This window comes from Phaseolus vulgaris, chromosome 9 (assembly GCF_051622355.1).
Source record: "Phaseolus vulgaris cultivar YP4 chromosome 9, ASM5162235v1, whole genome shotgun sequence".
Lineage (NCBI taxonomy): Eukaryota > Viridiplantae > Streptophyta > Magnoliopsida > Fabales > Fabaceae > Phaseolus > Phaseolus vulgaris.
Window position 1 is genome coordinate 33,975,897 of NC_143506.1, and position 21,755 is coordinate 33,997,651.

The window sequence follows — 21,755 nt, forward strand, 5'->3', positions numbered from 1 at the left end:
TGTCCCCTGTCATATGCTTGGAGCATCCACTGTCCAAGTACCAAAGTTGTTTTCTTTCCTCCAAGATGTCCTACAAAAAAGATTTTCAAGTACATAGGTTTGGTCCCCTTATGAATGTGGGTCCATCTGGTTTGTACTCATCAATACAAGCTTTATTTTTCTTGGGAATCCACTTCATAAGCCCTTCAGGAACAGCATGTTTTCTGATTTTACAGAATCGCACATAATGACCTCTTTTCATGCAATAGAAGCATGTAACAATCGGTTGTTTCGATGGTCCAATCGATTGTTTTTCTGGCATTTTCGAAAATGATTTTGAAAATCTATCTTGCTTGTTTTGTGGATTAAAACCCAATCCAGATTTTCCAAAAACACAATTTTGAGATGCTAGCACACTCTCAAAGTTAGATTGGCCTTTAGAAAGCTTATCCACTGTTTTAACAAGATAGTGGACCTTCTTTTCAAGATATTCGCAATTTTCACAAACTAGAGTATCACACTTGCAAGAGGAGTTTTTGTAAATGATTTCCAGATTTTCAAAATCCATTTCTGAATTTTCTAAATCCTCTTCCAGTGCCTTTACTCTGTTTTCAAGCCAGCTATTCTTTTCTTTCAATCGATTGTTCAAGAGAGCCAATCGGTTGGCTTCTTCATGAGTTTCTTGAAAGGCTTGAAGCAATTGACTATAATTTTCAGAGTTTGATGAACTTACACTACATGAGTCATCCTCTCTTCTGGCCATTAAGCAAAGATTGAGGCTTTTCTTGTTTTTCCTTTTCTTTCTTCTTGCTTGACTCTTTGTCATTGCTTCCTTTGGTTCATAAGCAGCCTTGAGTGTCTCCCACATTTCCTTAGCAGTTTTGCACTTTGATATTCTGAAAAATTCATTAGTTTCTAGTGCAGAAGCTATAATATTTTGAGCAGACTTATCAAGCTGAGCCATCTTACATTCATCATTTGTCCATTTGGACAAAGGTTTTGTAAAGAAAGCATTTTCCTTTTTGAATTTTGGAATGTAAGGACCATTCTCAATTGAGTCCCAAATTCTTTGATCAATGGATTCAATAAAGATTTTCATTCTTGCTTCCCAAAACTTATAATTCAATCCACAAAATAAAGGTGGTTTGTAGATTGAAGCACCCTCCTCAAAAGATAGTTTTTCAGCCATAGAAAAAAGATTTTTAGATCAACTTGAATAACTTTCAAGAACCAAGCTCTTGATGCCAATTGTTAGAATATATGGCCTTGAACGAGAGAGGGGGGGGGGTGAATTGTTTAAGAATGATTTTTGCAAACTTTTAACCTTAGAATGAAAATTCTTTGAAAGAACCTTGATTAAGGATTCAGTTTTTCCAAAACAAACAGCAAAAGCACAAAGCTGGAAAAACAATCGGTTGTTTTAGCGAAACAATCGGTTGTTTATACCAGTTCCAAAATATCAAAACTGAATTAAAGAGATAGGGATAGAGAAATTGTACACAGTTGTTTATACTGGTTCACTCCAAACAAGAGCTACATCCAGTCTTCTCAGAAACCCTGAGGATATCCACTAAGCAATCACCACTTGATCACTTACACCACAACCAAGAGAATGACCTTGAACACCTCAAGAAACACACTCTCCTTGGCCAACACTAAGATTGTTGATCTTGAACACCTCAAGAACACACAGCCAATCTCAGCAAAACACACACACGAATTGTTCAGCGGTTTACAAAGATTACACTTGTTACAAATGAATATCTGAAATCAATACAAGTAGAATCTTATTGAGCACCTTGATCAATCTCTCAACTTTTAAGCAATCTCAGAACTCTTTGAAAAACTCTTAGATCAAAACTTTGTTTCAAGATTCTTAAAACTTAAAAACAGTTTTTCAGAATATATCTAAGAATATAGTTTGTTATTAAATCTTAACAAACTCTTAATTGCATTTAAAATAGATTGGTCAAAGCATTTAATGACTGGAGCGTATTCGGTTAAAGCATTTAAAGCTTAGTCAAAGAAAACAGTTTTTCTGTTATGGTTTCAAAACAAACAATCGATTGTTTCCTCGAATCAATCGGTTGTTTTGTTACTTAACAAAATTCACCATTCAAAAACAGTTTTCAAACTTTCTCAAAACACCTAAGTGTAAACAATCGGTTTTTTCGACAAAACAATCGGTTGTTTCAACTTAGTTTGAAAAACATTTTGCTTTGTTAAAATTGAGATGCTAATTGCTTTGAGATTTAATCTAAGGGTTGATTACAATATTAAACTACCCCAGAACAAAGCTTAAACCAGCACAGCAGCATCAAGCAAAGCAGAGGCTTCATCATCCTTCAAAGAATTTGAATTCTTCAAAACAATGAACACCACTTGGTTCAACAAATTTCACAACACAACATTCAAAATATTAAGTTTTAAAAATAAACATTACAATTTGTCGAGGGTTAGACACTCCCAAACCCAATACTAGTACGATCAATATATTGCAATCAATATGCTATAAATAATAATATCAAAGTTATATACAAATTTTGAGCTCAAATTTAAATAAACATACTTAATTAGTATAAGTAAACTTAGTATAACATTAAAATTTTATAATTCTAATTATTTTGTTCTACATAATCTAATATTCAAATTCGAGTCTCATTCATAATATTAACCAATAACAATTTAGTATTAAACATGAATTTTAATATAAATTTAAATTTTACTTCAAATATTATAATAAATTTTAATATTAATTTTGGAAAACCCACTAACCTATTGCAAATAATAGAGATAACAATCCCAAGTAGTAAGGGTAGGAGGTGTAGAAAATAACAACCAACATCAAGGATTCAAGAGGCGTTTAAGGTGGAGATATAGGCCCATGGCAACACGCTTAGAAGACTACTCTACACGCAAGCGGAGCTCAACGAAGAGATGCAAGCCAAGTAAAAACCTAGCTAGAGACGGGTTGGAAAAGACAACACCTAGAAAAGAAAAATTGTCCATGGCAATAACGATTGAGACGTTGTCAAACTTAGGGCGGTAATAATGGGGTTATCGACCACGATAAGGATGTTGTCAGACCTAAATCACAAATAGTGACAACAATGAAAACACGAAATGAAATGAAAAAAGAATAAGAATGACACCGTAGTGAAACACCAAATGTGATTTTGGCGTTCTATAAATTTCTCAAATAACCAATGTAATTAAGAGTGATACATGGAATATTACACCTTTTCAAGACCCAACTCGTATAGTTGTAGAATTCACGTGACATTTTACATTGGTTCAAAACATAACCGATATAATAAATAAACAATTTATAACAAAATTTTCACTGAATTTGAATTTACAATATTTTTAAAATAATCGATGAAATATATATTCATAAAAAACAAATTTTGCACTAGTAACCACTTCAACTTACACACAAAACCTTAAATTTTCAACACACTACATTACCTTTTCTCTCAATACCACCCCTATGCAAGCCCTTCCCAAAATATCATCCCATCGCTTCAATCTAACATAATTAATTTGATAGGTATGTCTAAGGTTGAATCATTACTCATACTCCTAATGATTATGATGTATAAAATACACATGTTTTAGGCTAAGAAAAATTATGCACACGGGTTTACATGTTTCAAAAAGGTCCCACAAATTCTAAATTACGACAATTAAAAAGAAGTTACCAAAATAAAATATTGACATCTCTTATGAATTCATAATGGTAAAATTATTTATGAATCAACGTATTTTAAAATTGATTCGTATGTAGTCTACATGTTCCAATTTAATTCATAACACAAATCTTTCAATAAATAGTGTTCCATGAAAATCATTGGAACAAGTTAGAAATGTTTGTCCATATCAAGAATTTACTGTGGACGAAATGTTTTATGACTTGGATGATTCATACTACTATGACAAGGAGAAGAAAAAATTAATCAGTATGTGATATATCACTTATAGTATCTTATATGATTATATTTTCTATTTCATCAATTTTATCTCATTTTCTATTTGTGTAACACCCAACTTCAAATTATTAACGTAAATCACTTCAAAAATTATCACAAATTATTTCCTAAAAAATAAATTCCATTTCGTTCTTTTAAAAGAAATTCCAAAAACTAAGCTTTCTCCAAATATGCATTTTGACTAATTTTCCAAATCAGATTTGGACACAAGGAAAACAAGTGAATTTAGCTCCCCAAAACCAAGTTCAAGCCACGTATACTTTGTAATATCTTAATTTTTTTACCAGTGAGAAACTAAACTATTATTATTATTATTGTTATTATTATTTTCCGATTACATTAGATATTTTAATTAAAAATAATAAAACCAAGAAAATAGTTAATAAGAGAAAAGTTAATACAACATTTTTTAATTTTTTTTACTTGTTGAAATTTATAAGAAATAAAACTCTTATTATTATTACTTTCTATTTTATTGAATAAAACTAATATATGATTGAGTAAATTGACACAATGATGATTTTTCTTTTCTTTTCTTTTCAGGGGATAAAGTTTTATATTTAACACGCAGAAACAAACACCAACCATTCTGAATTTACATAATAAAATTTGACATAAACTCTTTTGAACATTTACTTTAACACGCAGAAACAATCAACAGTGTAGCTTTGGTTGGTGGTTGTATTGATATTTGACGGTGACAGTAACTTTTAACACACAAATACGGAATCACTTTCTTTCCACATGTCAATGGCCCCTTTAGATCCCTCTCTCTGTGTGTGTCTGTAACAACAAGCACACCACAAAGTGTTCCTCTTCGCTTCACTCACCTTCACAAACCATGCACCAAAGCTAAAACAGGTGTTAAAAGCGTGAGTTCAATAGCTTCGTTCCTTCAGTTACTTACTCCATGTTGAAGGAAAAGGAAGGGAGCCGGCCACCGTGGGTGGGGCTGGGCGCCGCCGTCTGGGTTCAGATCGCCTCGGGGAACACCACCACCTTCCCTCTTTACTCCCACTCTTTGAAATCAGTCCTGGGCTTTGACCAGCGCCACGTCACGCTCCTCGGTGTGGCCGTCGACATCGGCGAAAACCTCAGCCTCCTCCCGGGAATCGCCTGCAACAAGTTTCCCCCATGGCTCATCCTCCTCATCGGTTCCTTCGCCGCGTTCCTCGGCTACGGCGTCATCTTCCTCGCCATCTCCCAGACCTTCCCCTCCCTCCATTTCTTACTGGTCCGTAATATCTCTCACTTTCTATAACTGCATCCTTAGTGTTCATTCTAGTTCAATTTCTATAACTGCATCCGTGATATTGTCAGTTACAAAATTTCACGGATCAAAATAGTTAAATTGATTTTTTAATTTTAATTTTCTTAGTTTAGCGACTAACAAACGTCAAAAGCTATTCACTTCCGGTACCAGAAAATTTGCCGACTATAATTTACTGATATGTGTTGTTGCAGCTATGGCTTGCTCTACTTGTTGCCGCTAACAGTACTGCGTGGTTAACCACTTCGGTTCTGGTGACCAACATGAGAAACTTCCCGGCTAGCAGAGGCTCTGTCGCTGGGATTCTGAAAGGTTATGGGGGAATTAGTGGTGCTGTTTGGACTGCGATTTACAGCATTCTGCTTCATAACAATTCTTCTAAGTTCCTGTTGTTTCTCGCCCTTGGTATTCCTGCTATCTGCTTCTGTACGATGTTTCTCGTTAGGCCCTGTACGCCGGCCACTGGTGATGACCCTGCGGAGCCTTACCATTTTCTGTTTGTCCAAAGTTCCAGTGTGATTATGGGTGTTTACCTTCTTGTTAGTACCATACTTGGTAATGTTTATTCCTTTAGTGATGCTGTTTCGTATGCTTTGGTGGCCGTGATCGTTCTACTTATCATGGCTCCGCTTGCTGTCCCTTTGAAGATGACATGTTTTCCGAGGAATGGTTCTAAATCAGAGTCACTAGTTGGATCTTCTGAGTCTCTAACTCAGGCGAAAGATGAGATTGCGGCGCCGCTGCTGGCATCTTCATCGGCCGGGGCACTTGGGAGTTTTAATGATCAGGATGATTCGTCTGAGGTTGCTGAGCTTCTTGCTTTGGGTGAGGGGGCTGTGAAGCAGAAGAAGAGAAGGCCTAAACGTGGAGAGGATTTTAAGTTAACTGAGGCTATAGTGAAGGCTGATTTCTGGCTTCTGTTTTTAGTCTTCTTTGTTGGCGTTGGCACTGGGGTTACTGTTCTCAATAATCTGGCCCAAATAGGTATTGCCCGAGGGGAGGAAGACACCACTACCTTGGTGTCAATTTTCAGCTTTTGCAATTTTTTGGGGCGGCTTGGTGGTGGAGTTGTATCAGAGCATTTTGTCAGGTGAGTGACATTTACTAATACTGAGAAAATTTGTGATATAATTTTGAGCTCCATAAGTTACAAAATCAATAGATGAGTAAGTAAGCACTGATTCTTCTTTTGTTTCATGGATATGTAGACTGGTACTTGTGGATACTACACTGATTTATAGCAACATATCTGTGAAAACCTTTAAAAAAAGTTAGAAAATCTAATACAAATACGTATGAGATATAGAGTTTTAATATAGAAACATAGAAGAAGTATTGTATCTTGATAAACCAAAAGGGAAACTGTCCTCTTTATGGATTATTTCAGAATAAAGAAATTAATTGTATTTCTATTTGTTGAAAATTGGAAGTCATTTATGATACCCTTGATTTATAATCTTTATTTTGTTTTAGTAATTTTCAAGTAGAATGTTCTTATTTTGGATTTGTAGAATTGCACTTATATACTATCATGTTTTTATGAATTTTTGTTCATATCTAGATAATATATCTTACACTTATATTTTTAAAATTATCTGATCGTTACGTCAGATGTGTATTGTATTTCATAAACTTTGTATCATGTTGACAATCACAAAATAATCCTTATGCAAACATGGCTTTATATCATTACATGAAGTTAATAGTCGAATGAACTTATCATATTCCACTTGAGCCTGGTCAATTGGGCTCTTTCTGGAACAACAAATCAAATTCTGAACCCACATTGAACTAGTTGGAGAGCCACAAAACTATATACCCTGTCCTTGAACTATGGGTTTTCCTTTAATGTAATTATAATCCAAGTTTTTTGACGTTTTTCAGGACAAAAACACTCCCAAGAACTGTCTGGATGACATGCACGCAGATAATTATGCTCATTGTATACTTTCTGTTTGCCTATGCTGTCGATGGAACCCTTTACCCTGCAGTTGCATTCCTTGGTGTCTGCTATGGCGTGCAAATATCCGTGATGATCCCCACTGTTTCTGAAGTTTTTGGTCTGAAGCACTTTGGTGTACTGAGCAGCGTCATGGCGTTGGGGAATCCAATTGGTGCAGTCCTCTTTTCTGTTCTGCTAGCAGGGAACATATACGATAATGAGGCAGCAAAGCAGCATGGTATAGGCCTTCTTGATTCTGGTGTTTCCTGCCTCGGTCCAAATTGCTTTAAGCTTACCTTTCTCATTCTTGCTGGGGTGTGTGCTGTTGGCATCATCTTGAGCGTTATCGTGACTTTGAGAATTAAGCCCGTTTACCGAATGCTTTATGCTGGAGGCTCTTTCAGGCTGCCTCAGACATCTTCAACTCAGTAAATGTGGTGAATTGAAAAATGAATAAAATGGGCGCATCCTAGTTAATATTACATACCAGTTGTGCTGTTTTTGCTTTTGATCTTTCAGTTTTCAGTGTAGATGTGTCTGGACATCAATTATAAGGTTCAAAATTTTGGTCATACCAAAGGATAGAGGCAACTAATATGCATTGACAGTCAAATATTGTCATCTGAAGATGCTATTACTCAGATAAAAGTATTTATTTACTCTTATTACTTAGTCTAGTGAAAAACATTGAACTTAGAATGATTTGGGATATGTTTCTGCTCTTTGTAGGATTTTATGCTCCAAACCTTCTGTCATCTGGACATGAATTATGACTTGAACTATGAGCTAACATTTATTTGGTGCGCATGCTCCTCGTTGGATTTTTGAATATGTAATGTCAATTTCACACCAACATGACACTTCTTAAAAAGGGTTACTTTGACGAAAATATCTAAAATAGATGCAATTTGATCATTATTATAAATTTAAGCTTGGTGGAAAAGTCCAACAATGGTGTAATTTGACACCGAAATAACATGAATGCCCAATGCCCGTTTTTATAAACTGAAGTCGTCATCCTTATATGGTTTTTAAAATAAAATAAAAAGTCATCAATGTAGGTGACGTTTTTTCATTTATGTACTTTTTTTCTCTGATTACATTCACGTTTCGGTGTCAAATTACCATTTCCAAGCTTCGGTCTTTTATTTGTTGTCACAAACTGTAATATTTATTTATAAAATAACTAAATAAGAAAAATAGATCTTAAGAAAAGAAGAACTAAACTCTGTACTAAGAAGATATCCGTTATCAACATTGACGGACATAATCAGCAAATTTGTACCACATAATTAGAAAAACTCAAATCTAAACTTTAAAACAAATAACAATCTTAAAAGTGGTGATAGTTTATCACTTTAGAAAATAAGCCATTTTCCCTTGTTAAATAATTAATACGGGTTATTGCTTGTAGTTTTCGTGAAGTTACTATCAATCGTTATTTTTCCAAAGAAACTAAATAGATCCCTTGTTTCATCCTCGGATCATACAAAGTTTTGTTAAAGATAATAACAAGAAACATGTCACTGTGACAAGGACTAGCTTCTGAAGATATTAGCTTAATTGTCGAAAAATGATGTGATCTCATATTAGGGACATACAAAAGAGTTGCAGGGAACATCACAGTCATTTTTCATCATGTGCTACTTGTCATTATTGTATGAAAAAGCGTTGCAGTCACTCGCCATCAAAGTGTAAAAATAAGCCAAGAGAACACAAACACAAAACATATATAATCTAAGTTGGTTTAAGATCCTCAAACATTGTAGGCCAAATTGCACAATCATCATCATAATCCGCATCAGCTCTGACCTTATTGTAGGGACTGTACCCCATTGGGCTCTCAGGCCTTTCATCTAAAGGCCTAGGTAACCTTGGACTTCTATTACAGACTACTGGTCTTGCATCAAGTGGCCCAGAAAGCCTTGGACTCTTTGCTGTGCCAATGAACCTTCCATCAAGAGGCCTGGTAGGAGTAGAACCCATTATTGGACTTCTGTTTGCATTTGCATACACCACTCTCTCATTGCCATTCATCTTCCCATCAAGAGGACCAGACAACTTCATCACCTTGCTGTTGTTCACCATCTTCTCATGCACCACTCTCCCATTTGTTCCATCCAAAGGCCCTGAAAGTGCAATGGTCCTGCTTCTCTGCACTCCCTTATTCTCTCCCTTCAGTTCCTCACTCCCATTGTTGTGCCTTGCCCTTCTCCACTTCCCTTGGTACCAGTTTGGCTCCGGTGGCATATCCTTCATCATGGTCATCGCTTCTTGATGATCTTCGCGCGAAACAAGCTTGCTGAAGTACTTCTTGAGACACTTCTTGATGGCCCCAGAAAACTTGTTGGTGCTGCTTTTGGCTGCCCCGTCTTCTTTTTTGGCGAGCTTGAGGATTTCGAGCCTGTGTTTGGCGATGGAAATGCCCATGCTCTGGAGAAACTCGTGGTTGAAGTAGGTGGCATCTTCCAACTGAAGCTCGTTGCGGGCGAAGGCAAGGCCATACTCGTAGATGAGGGAGGGTTCTAGGCTGGTCCTGGATAACCAGGAGAACCAGTCCATGGTTGACGAAGATGAAGGGTTGTGTTGTGCTACAATGAGTGTTGTACAAGTATAATATAGCTATAACTGTAGCTTTTATTAGCTAGTTTACGTTGAGCTTTGAGGTGGGTGTGGGATTTATAAGAGAGTGGGGAGTTGAAACTACAAACTCTATGCATAAATGTGGCGGGTAAATGCCTATTATTTTTTATTTTATTGTTCATTTATTCTTTTTATTTCCTTTCAATGGAATTGGGTTAGTGGTTGGGACACGGGATGACACTAACCAAGAATATCTGCGAAATTTTGACATTTTCCGAACATGAAAATCTCAATTTATAGAAAAAATTTATAAAATTAAATTAAGTTTAAATTTCACTTTAAGAAGGTACAGAGGAATTTAGAGTTTGTAAAAACAAAAGTTTATTCATATATAAGTCATCTATAATTATCAGATCATATACATATAACATTACTTATAATTGGTGGTTTAGGATTTACTATTTAGGATTTAGACGGACCTAAGAAAAGTATTACGAGTTGATGGTTTATACGTAAGAAAAGTGTTGATGATGGTCTAGACACCTAAGAGAGGTGTTACGAGTTGATAGTTCAGATGTATTAAAAATGGCAGCAAAAGTGATGATAAAGAGATAGATTAATGAAATGAAGTAGAGAGAGATATTTGTATAAATAAGGAAGGGTGTAAATAAAATAAAAAGAAGTGAGGAGGGATGAAAATGTGGGGGTATGTTTATGGTGGTGGAGGATGTTATGTTGGATTGCGACAGAGGCCTGATAAAGTGGGCGTAAAGTGGGTGAGACGCGCCAGAGGAGCCAAGAAAAAAGGAAGGTATTGAAGAGAAATGAATTTGGTAACCTACCGTTTGCCTAGCTACCATTATCAATCAGAAGCTCCATGTGATCACTCTCTCAAGCTTCAACCACTTAATTACTCTGTATCTCTGTTAAACCCACTTCCTAAACTCTCTCATGCCTTCCGACAAACTCCCATGTAATATCTGGTACCCACTATAAAACACCAATCTCCTCCCATTACCTCTCAATTGCAGACATTTAGACACAATATACTAAAAATATTGTTTCAAATACTATCTATTATTGTTTCAAATCTACTAAAAATAATTTATTTACTCAAAATAATAATATTTTATAATATATAAGTGAGTACATATCTCACTTGATGAATAGTAATAAAGTTGAGTTAAACTTAAAGTAAACTTTTTAATAGGATGTCAATATGTAAGAAAATCATGAAATAGAAATCAAAATAAATTAGTTATTATAATGACTAAATTAGAGAGGAACTAAAAAATCTTTTAGTTTCTAAATTAGTTTCTATTATTGTTAAATGGTTTCTAAATTGGTATCTAATTAGTTACCCAGGTTTTTGCTACCAAATTTAGAATCTAAATAATTGGTAGTTAAAACCTTCGTAGCTAATTAGTGATCAATTTAGAAACTATTTAACAATAATATAAACTAATTTAGAAACCAACAATTTTTTTAGTCTCTAATTTAGTTACTATAACAACTAATTAATTTTGGTTTCTAAAATTTGCTTTTATTTCATGATTTTCTTGTAGTGTAAAATTATTTAAAGTATATTTTATTGATAGTTTATTGGGCTAAATTCGTCAAAACATTTTATGAATTGATTTTATAAGATTGAATTAGTTTTAAAATACATTTTTTAATATAATATAAAAAATTATGAACTAAGATTTAATTGATTTTATAAGATTGAATTAGTTTTAAAATAATTTTTTAATATAATATAAAAAATTATGAACTAAGATTTAAGATATTTGTTTCGCTATAATAGAAATTAAATGAAAAATTAAGCAGATAGTACTTGCTACGCTGCTGCTATGAATTTGTTGGAAGAAATAGCGTACAAAATTGGTGGAACAGCTGTTTTTCACTCAACTAAAGACACATTGATGACCCACCATGTAAAAAAAATTGCAATAGAACATCCTCCACCAAAAAAATTGCAATAGGACATCCTCCACCAGATTTTGCGTATGAGAAGATTGGTGTTGTATAAACTATAAATAAGAATATTTTATTATATATGTGAGTGTAAATTTCACTCTTTCATGAGTAGGTTTTATAAGATTGAGTTAGGTTTAAAGTTCATCTTTTAATATGGTATCAGAGTCATTTGAAGTCTATCAAGTGTTTGTTGTCACCCGCTATCGGGACTATCCATAATATGTTGTCCCACACACGAACTGTCAACGTGCTGGAGATCCTACATCAACTAGAAATAAGAATATTTTATTGTACATAAGTGGTATATACCTCATCGCATAAGCTGATTTTATGGGTTGAGTTAGGCTTAAAGTCCATTTCTTAATAATTGGTAAAATAAACAAAAATGTTTAAATTATTTATTTTACAAAATTAATTTAAAAAAATAAAGTTAATTAAAAAATATTACTTTTTATTTGTATTCCATATGAATCCAAATCTAAAGAAAACGACATTTCGTTTTTATGAATATTTTTTCATTTCTTTGAAATTGAAGGATCTTTTTGGAACATTTTTTAATTTTTATAGACGAAATTAATGTCTAGATGTCTTTGACTTTCAATCCTAAGATATATAAAATTATTATAACATTTTAAATATAGTTAATAATATATTTATTTAGTATCAACAACTTACCAAATTACAAGTACTTATTCAAGGGGTTTAAAATCCTCTATAAATACAAATTACTTACTTCATCTTCTCACGCTCAATAATCATGCACTTAATATTTTCAATAACTTTTATTGATTTGAACGTGAAAAAAGCTAAATACCCGCATTTCAAAAGATCCAATCTTTTCGAGAATCCTATCTTACTCTTTTAACCTTGGAAGACCCTCATTGCAATAAAAGCAATTAGATAAATTTAATGTATAAAATAAACTAAAATAATAACAATTTTTTATTTTTAAAATTAATAAAAAATTACACTGTAAACTTTTAAATTTTAGTTTTGTATAATTTTAATTTTGTTTTTTTAATACAGGAAAAAAACCTTCGCGAGTTATGCGCCAACATCATTTATTTCAGAAGCTAAATGTAACGAGTTCCGAATTCATTAGAGCAGCGACGAATTCACGTTTCCTTTGGGCCTTCGAACAGTGTTTTTTTCCTTTAATTTTAAATTTTGTTATCCATTTAATTTTTCTAAACAAAATTGAAAGAATCATCACCATTTTAAAAACAAAAAACTATTTAATCAAGTATAAATATTATCTCTCACATTTTCCTCTTTTATAACTGTTATTTTAAAAATTAATTATTTTTTGCACAACAGAAATGTGGGCCTGTGAAAATAATTGTATTTTTTAAAACAAAAGGTTTAAATAAAATTTATCTTTTTAATATTTGTTTCCTTGCATTATACAGTCGCTTTAAATTTATAAATAGTTACATTTACAACTAAATAATTTCATTATTTTTCAATATTAATTTAATTATAAATTTCTAATTAAATACTATTTTGTGAAATTTTACCTTGAGTCAAGCTTACCAACTTTATATATATATATATAAAAGGGATTTTCTCTGCTCTTAATTTTTTTCCCTATTTTATCCTTATATTAATTTTATTTTATTATTGTATTATGGTCATTGTGTCATTTCTTATTTCCTCTTAACTGCTCTTAATTTTTTTCTCATTTTATCCTTATATTAATATTTAATTTTATTATTGTATTATCGTCATTGTGTCCTTTCTTATTTTTTCTACAATATTTGGTATACGTAGTAGGCGGTTTTGAATTGAAAGAGAGGTGAAAAAGCGGTTTTGTATTGAAAGAGATGTGGAGGAACAGCTATGAATTGAAAGAGAGGTGGATGAACGGTTATGAATTGAAAGAGAGGTGAAGGAGTGATTATGAATTGAAAGAGATAATTTATTGAGCAACCGTTTGAATTGAAAGAAATAATTTATTTTGAAAATTAATTTTGCATAATGAGAGGGAGTGTTGTTTTATGAGAGAGAAATAAATATTAGGAAATGTGAGTACTGGCCAAACTTGAACAATTTGATTATTTATTAGTGAACGGTTACCACTTTTTTTAAGTAGTTTTCACCGTCACCATTTACATCCACTTTCTTACGAAAGAGTAGTTTTCACCGGTTACATTCACTCCCTTATAAGGAGTAGTTGAGCGGTTACCACTTTCTTCCACTACCTTATAAGGAGTAGTTTTCACCAGTTGCATCTAAAGAAAAAAAAAATGTTCATAAATTGACACATTTTGAACCATCTTCCTTCACGCTCCATGTTTTTCTCCTACTCTCACCCATCTTAGTCCCTCTTCAATCACTACTGTACAACAACCACCATTGCTTCCTCCTTCTCGCACTTCCCAAAGCGTTCGAAGCATAGACGTGTCTCATTGTTATAGGATTTGAACATTTTTGTTTCTATTGCTTTCTTAATTTTTTTTATATTTTTGTATGAATCCTAAGTCCAGCTTTGCGATCAAAGTTTTTATGTCCAGTGGTATTGTGATCTATTAGATATTACATAAGTTAGAAGTTTGGTAATTTGTATTTAGTTTATTATTTTATTTTGGATTCAATTGATATGGTGATAGATTCTACAACTTCCAACATACAACCATTTGCATTATGTTTTGACATTGTTTGCTGGTCCATTTTTTTTAAACCTTAATTTTAATCTTGATAACCTTACAAAGTTCAAGATTACACCCAAGTTAAATCAAAATTTAATATTCAAAAGCAATAAAATGAAAATATAAAAAAATTAACATAAAATCTTAATAAAACTATTATCAATTGTGCATTTAGATAATTTACATATCTTCTCATATAATTTAATATTTATTAAAATTATATGAATATATAAATAATAAAAAATGAAATATAAATAGTAAAAAATGAAAAATGCGGATAGTGTCTGTGTTCCTATAAAAGATATTAACTATTTGTATTTAAAGAGATGAAAATGACTAATATATGAATATGTTACTATTATCTACCTCTATTCCAGTTTTATAATAAATTCATAAAATATTAACGTCAAATGAAATTAATAGTTAATATTATAATATACATTATTAAATTGAAATTAACTTTAAATATATATTGACTAAATTAAATAATATTTTAAACATCAAAATTATTATTGGTATATAAATTAATTTTTATTTTTATAAATAATTTTTAAATTACATTTAATTAGTTACTAAACTTTTGCTATCAACTATTTATAATTTATTTAATATAACAATTAATTATTTTTTATTTATTTCAGTAATAACTAATTGATTGCGTTAAATATATTTTTATTAACGTTTTATGTTGTACTTTAATTAAATTTCAAAGACATATAATATTTATATATTTATGTTATTTACATTTTAAAATAATCATAGTCTAAAGTTTTTCTACTACTTTCATTTGATACACTTTATTACAAATTTTACATTAATTATAAAGCAACCAAGATAAAAAAAATGAAAAAAATAGGATAAAGTTGTAATAATTTACAAGTTTTCTACATGGCTTCTTGAGCATTAATGTATAATGTATCTTTTGAGGTGAGTTGTTCATCGTCTTCTTCGTGAACTCCCTATCTTTAGTTTTCATTGGAATTTAGCTTTTGTATTTAACACTAACTTTAAATATTTGTTTTGTTGGTTAGCTTGAAATATTAGTTCAAAATTGGTTGGGTTAACTTGAAACTACTATCTTAAAACAAAAATATTTACAAGGAATTAGTTAGTTCAAAACTGGTTTGGTTAGCTTCTCTTATTAACTTGAAATTATTGCTAGCTTGAAATACTACCAATGGGTGTTTTGTTAGCTTAGAATTGTTTTTTTTAAATTGTTTGACATTTTTATTAAGATTTAATATAATAATTAATCATTATTTTCTTCAATTTTGAACTTTTCTAATTGGACCGTTTGAAAATATTCAGCCTTGTTTTCTTTATTAGTAAATACACATTAAATTTCATTCAATTTTCATATAAATTTTGATATATGTGCATTTCATTTATTTTCTAAGTGCACACTTGATTGTGAGTAATTTAATGTTTTCATAGTATACTTGAAGATTAATTTTCAAATTTTCATTTTGTATATCTGAAAAGTAATAAAACAAAGTTGAACCGTTTTTGGAATTTTTCCAACAAAACCAATCTAATACCTGGAAGATTTTATTTCCCTTGCATTAACTATATGAATAGGCAAGTACAAAGCAGTATGTCTAATATAAGAACATCTTATTTATGATGAGTTCTTGAAGAATTACACAACATGGACATGATATGATGTAGTTATTTAAATTCTGGAAGTCTCTCTCAATAAGAATAAGAATGTCACTATAAAATATTAAATAGATGACATGTTATATTGTGTGAGTCCATAGAGTTTTCACCAAACAATACTCCTATGTATGATAAATTAAATAGATGTAGACACACTTTTGTATCCTAGATGCACAAGTTTCACATGATTGTCATTTGTTTTCGATAAATGAATTGGTTTTCTACATTGTGATTTCAATAGAAAATGAAAACAACCAGTTTGTTTTAATGAAAATAACTGCACTATTTTCTTTTCTGAAAACATGTGACATTGTATGTTCTATATCATCCTCATTCAAATACGAGTTTTGTTGCTTAAGCATGAATTTCATCATTGCTTCTAAATCTTCAATATTCTTTGTCATACCATTTATTTCAATAACATCTCCTTTTTGGATAGGGACAATTTCTTGATTCTTTTTTAATAATGTTGGTGTCATAGTCCTTCTATAGCAACAGACTCAACCAAGCTTTTCTTTTCCAAACATTGATTCAAAAAAAAATCCACAATCTGAGTTGATGGGTTTTACATAGAACTTTCAAGTTTAAACTAAAATATATGTACACACACATACATATATATTATACATATATATATATATATACATATACGTGTGTGTATGTGTGTGTACATATATATCAAAGTTAACGATTAAAAAAGAAACTTACAATAACATCCAAAAAGAGTCATTAAAAGCTAACTTAACTACTATTCCATCTTTCTACATTAACATGTTGAATAGCTAACAAAAGTGCAATCAACATGTAGTACATCTTTAAACCTCAAATTTATCTCTTTCTCGCATATTTAAGCTCAAATTAATAATGAATATTTGTAATTTTAAAGTTGGAGAAATTTTAGTATAAAGATTTCATATTCATGTATGTTGGGTTTAATAGTGCCAAAGTTCAAGAGGGGGGTGTGATGTGATTCCAATAGCCATATAGAGAAAGGTTCTTGACCTTCTTAGGAATCACCTTGAGTTGGACATTATAGAGGCACTTTTCTTAGAGTTGGATCATTGTTCTAAGACAAGAACTCACCAAAAACTAGTACCAAATCCTAAACTCATTTGGATGAACCAATTTTAGTCAAATTGAACCGAACAAAAGAGTAAGAAAAGCAAAGGACCAAGATGAATGGACTGAAATATAAAACTGCCAAACCAAAACTCATAAAAAAACAGCAAGAACACCAAACCAAAACTCAAGAACACAAGCTAACAAAAACAATAGAAAGAGAAGAAAGGAAGGAGAAGAGAGTGCTCATGAAGATGGAAGAATGTTGGATGATCTCGCCACTAGAAGTGTGGAATGCTCCTAGATGAGAGTGATGCCGCCACTTGAGGACTCCAATGATCCATCAAGATAAGACTAGAGAAGAAGGCTCAAAGCTCTCCAAAGTTCACTCAAAATTTGAGTAGAGTTTTCTTAGATTAATTCCAATCTGAATTTTACAAAGAGAGCACCTCTATTTATAGCCTAAGGTGCTGAAAAAATAGGTGGGAAATTTCAAATAAACTCATTTGAAATTCCCACCAAAAACAAGTCACATGGGAGGTGTGACCTTTTTCTACTATGACACCTCCCAAAAACTACACCTACACCTATCTACTAATACACCCCCCTCCTAAAGCTCCTAACTAAAGCCTAAAAGATGCTAAAACAAAAGAGGTTTCTAATGTTTCCCTCTAAGCACCTTCAACTAAAGAAATTACAAAAAGAGAAAATAAATGTCCTCTAGCTCCCAAAGCTTTGAATATGCTTCTTATAATCCTTTGAGGTGGACTTTGACCTCCATGGGCGTCCTCCATTTGTGCCTCCACCTCTTCTTGAGCTTGATGATTGGCCTCCATGTCCTCTTGCGCTTGATCTCCATCAGGGTGAATTGACCTTTTAAAACTTTCTCACAGAAACAGAGTTTAACACAGTTTTACAGAAAATAAATCGATTTATGTGAAAATGAACAGATTTATTTCAGCACTGTTTTTGTTTGAAAAGCTTTTAATTCAGCAAGGTTAATCACAAGATTATGCAGTGAGAATTTCTAGCAGCACACACACAAATATCAGATTTGAAAAAACAGTGAAACACAAAACAGCAAGCTTCAATTTCAAGCACGTGATTAAGGTTCAATTGATAGCATGCTAATTAATTGAGTGACCTTTTGCAAACAAGCTGTTCCAGTGGCTTTTAACAGACTATGAGTGTTCTTCTTGATGTCAAGCAATTTCCAGTAATTAAGAACAATGAATCACAGAACAACAAGCTTCAACTTTGAGCAATTGTTTAAGGTTCAATTAATAGCTTTGACAGTTTCTTGAACAACTTATCACAGTCAATCTGTTCCAATGATTTTAGCAGATTATATATGTTCTTATCAGATTCAAACACCTTTTTCAGAAATCAAGAACAGTTTGCTCAGTGCCCAGAAAGAACAGATTTATTTTCAATTGAACAGATTTATTTCTTTGCTGTTTTATCAATTATGCAGAAACGAAATTGCAGAGAGAGAGAGAGAATGAACACAAGCAATTATACTGGTTCACTCAACCTGAGCTACATCCAGTATTCACCAACAACAGGTGGAAATCACTAACACACTGTACAACCAAGTACAATTCCCACTGTTCTTGAAACCTACAAGAACTTAGGTACTCTTGCTGAAAAAACCTATTTCAGCATACACACACACCCACTCTTCAAGAACACCTATCAAGAAGAGTGTTCAACCAAACTATTACAAGAAAGAGATGTGAAACGACTACACCTGATTGAGGATAAACAGATCTGCCTTAAACCAGTAGGCAAGATTGTTAGAACAGTAGCTGCACCTCACACCAAGCTTTTGGAACCAAACCAAGAACAAGCACTTTGTGATTTTTGAAATCTTTGAAGAACAAATGCTGATCCTTTGAAAACACTTAACTCTCTGCTGTCAAAACTTGTTTTTTGCAAATGTATGAACTGTTTGAATCGTTATTAAACTCAGAAAACAAGTTTGCATTTTATAGAAAACCAGCTTATAACAGAATTTTGAAAAAACAGTTAAAGCTGTTATAAAATGAACAGATTGAAAATAAAATGAACTGATTTATTTTCAAAAGCAGTTAGAGAATTTGTTAAGAGAGGAGACTTAGTCAACCATTCTGGTGCTGAGATAAAACTGAAAAACGTTTAAGCTTGACATGGCACCAGAGACAAAAAATAATCTATTCATTTACAGATGAACAGATTTATTTTTCAAAACGAAAACAGAGAAAGTTTAACTATTTAAAACTCAGTCGTTTTGAAAAGAAGAAGACTTAGTCAAAATACCTGATGCACAAAATCAAATTTTTACAAGACTTTAGCCAAGGCATCAGTGAAAAAAATGAATCTGTTTATTTAGAAAAGAACATATTTATTTTTATGCAGTAAACGTGTTTTTGTGTAAAACATGTGAAAAACAGTTTAAGAAAACTTATGCTTGTTCTTATCACATGGCCAGTGGTTATGAGGTGAGTTACTCAGCAAAAAGCCACTCTTAGACAACCTCTAAGCACTAACTAAGACATACTTAAAGCAAAGCAAAAATACATGAAAAGTACATACAAGTCTTCATCAAACACAATCTTGAAGGGGGCAGCAACCATCTTCAACAATCTCCCCCTGTTTGATGGAGACAAATCCCCATAGCTAACCTCATAGCTTTGTCTCTTTAAGCACTTGCACTGCACCAGATTTTAAACCAGAATTGCACCTGCACTGCACCAGATTTTAACCAGAAAAAAAAACAGCAGTATTGCATAGCATAAGACATGGTTTTAAGGTGCAGAATTAACTCCCTGTTTCAGCTAGCATCACCTAGCATGGTGAGCTATTTTTCTCCCCCTTTGGATTCATCAAACAGCATATAAGCATAGGGAATAAAGGGATATAAAGCAGAAACCATAACCATAATAGTTCAGAGCCAGAAAACCAAATTGTTCAACATTACAGAAACTTGAAAACTGATAAAGAAAGCATTAAAAGCATAAAACTACTGATCCTTGTAGTAAAGCTCTGCAAGTTGTGCCTGAACCCCTTCAATCTGATTATCAAGGTGTTGGAACCTTGCATGAGTAGTCTCAAAGTGTGCCCTTTGTTCTGCAGACATGACATCAAGATGGTACAGCACTTGCCTCTCAAACATAGACATTGGTTCTCCACGGTATTCTGGACTTTGATAGGCAACTATGGCATTTGCAGCAACTTCCTCATGTTCAGATTGGGTGGCAGGTGAGTCATCATCCATAGGAGCAGCTTCATCCTCATCCTCATGTTCTGCTTGAGTGTCCTTCTCCTTGAGAACCACCCACTTGTTTTCAATTTTGTGAAAACCCATTTTGGTGAGAGTTGAAGTATCAATCTCACTTACAGCTTTGATAGGGTAATTTCTCTCATTTGTAACATCAACACCAAAGTAATCAATTAATTTGGAAACAAGAATAGCATAGGGAAATCTGTAATCAGCCAACCTTTTTGACTTGAGCATGTGTTCATTGACAATGAACACCCAGTTTACCTTAATCTGATTCATGATGCAATATAGGAGAATGAGATTCTTTTCATGTAAGACAGCATGGGTTGTCCCTCTAGGAATCAGTTGCCAAGCTATGATGTATGCAACTAGACGTGGAGTGAGGTTCAAATGCCCTGCATGGAACCTGTTTATACTCTCTGTAGGATTCCTCATGCAACTCTTATAATATTGCAGCTTGTTGAATTCTGAAATTCCACTGGTATTTCCTTTCCCTACTTTCAGCCCAACATATTTTATTCCAGCCACAGAATTCCACACCTCACTTGTGATCTTCATCTTGGTCCCTTTCACATAAGAGACAACATTCTTCCCATCCAATGTGAGATTAGTATAAAACACTTTAACCAAGTCAGGATAAACATTACCCGTTAATTCCAGCATCTTTTTCAGTTTCTGGTGCTTCAACACAACCCTTGTTTCTACCAATTTTTCAGATTTCAGCCAGTTGAAATCCAGCACCTTGGGTATGTTAATCTGCTTCCTGCTTGTTTCATGAATGTAGGCATTGATGCCTTCTTCATTTCCAGCGAACCATCCTTCTAACACACCTTGAGAAGTGGTTTGCTTTCCCTTGCTTTTCTGTTTTTGTCTTGAAGACGAAGCCATGTTTGAACCTGAATTCTTTTCTTGATTTCAAATGGTGAGAATTGATAAGTGCCAATGTGTAGTTTTTATGATTGAGAAAATTGAACACTTTGGAACTTAATTGTTGCTTAATGTAAGAAAATTACCCTAATCTAAGAATTATTGAATCTGATTATATATTTTTTGAACCAAGAAACAAATGAAGAAATTTAATCTCAATTTTTGTGTAAATTGCAGATGAATACGAAGCATTGAAAGAATGTAGTCAAGCTGGCATTGAAAGAAGAAAAAGTAAAAACTGAATTGGATCACAAGAAGATTTAGCTCAAGCTAGAGGATTTAGCTCAAGCTAAAACTGTCCAGAGTTGATTAAAGGTGCAGTACAATTTTAGCCCAGGCTAGAATTGCTAGCTCAAGCTAAAACTGTCCAGAATTGATTAAAGGTGCAGTACTGATCTAGCTCAGGCTAGAATCGCTAGCTCAAGCTAAAGTTGATTATATAAATTCTGAAACATAACTC

At 32.7% G+C, this 21,755-nt stretch overlaps 2 protein-coding genes across 2 annotated transcripts; one reads left to right on the forward strand and one right to left on the reverse strand.

Annotated features, from left to right (window-relative positions):
- Positions 1–4,602: 4,602 nt before the first annotated feature.
- LOC137820263 (protein NUCLEAR FUSION DEFECTIVE 4) lies at positions 4,603–7,845 on the forward strand. The gene is made up of 3 exons (XM_068624237.2): positions 4,603–5,202; positions 5,433–6,328; positions 7,123–7,845. Exons 1-3 carry the CDS (start codon positions 4,879–4,881, stop codon positions 7,610–7,612), a joined length of 1,710 nt encoding a protein of 569 aa, XP_068480338.1. The 5' UTR covers positions 4,603–4,878; the 3' UTR covers positions 7,613–7,845.
- Positions 7,846–8,606: 761 nt separating this feature from the next.
- LOC137820264 (sterile alpha motif (SAM) domain protein) lies at positions 8,607–9,846 on the reverse strand. Its single transcript, XM_068624238.2, has one exon. The coding sequence runs from the start codon at positions 9,740–9,742 to the stop codon at positions 8,918–8,920; it is 825 nt and encodes a 274-aa protein (XP_068480339.1). The 5' UTR covers positions 9,743–9,846; the 3' UTR covers positions 8,607–8,917.
- Between the last annotated feature and the right edge of the window lie 11,909 nt (positions 9,847–21,755).

What these genes read in the sequence shown, in the direction of transcription:
- LOC137820263 (XM_068624237.2), top strand. Translation starts at nt 4,879, where the DNA reads ATGTTGAAGGAAAAGGAAGGGAGCCGGCCACCGTGGGTGGGGCTGGGC. An exon ending in CCTCCCTCCATTTCTTACTG is followed by an intron (nt 5,203 to 5,432) that starts GTCCGTAATATC and finishes GTGTTGTTGCAG; the next exon opens with CTATGGCTTGCTCTACTTGT. An exon ending in GTATCAGAGCATTTTGTCAG is followed by an intron (nt 6,329 to 7,122) that starts GTGAGTGACATT and finishes GACGTTTTTCAG; the next exon opens with GACAAAAACACTCCCAAGAA.
- LOC137820264 (XM_068624238.2), bottom strand. Translation starts at nt 9,742, where the DNA reads ATGGACTGGTTCTCCTGGTTATCCAGGACCAGCCTAGAACCCTCCCTC.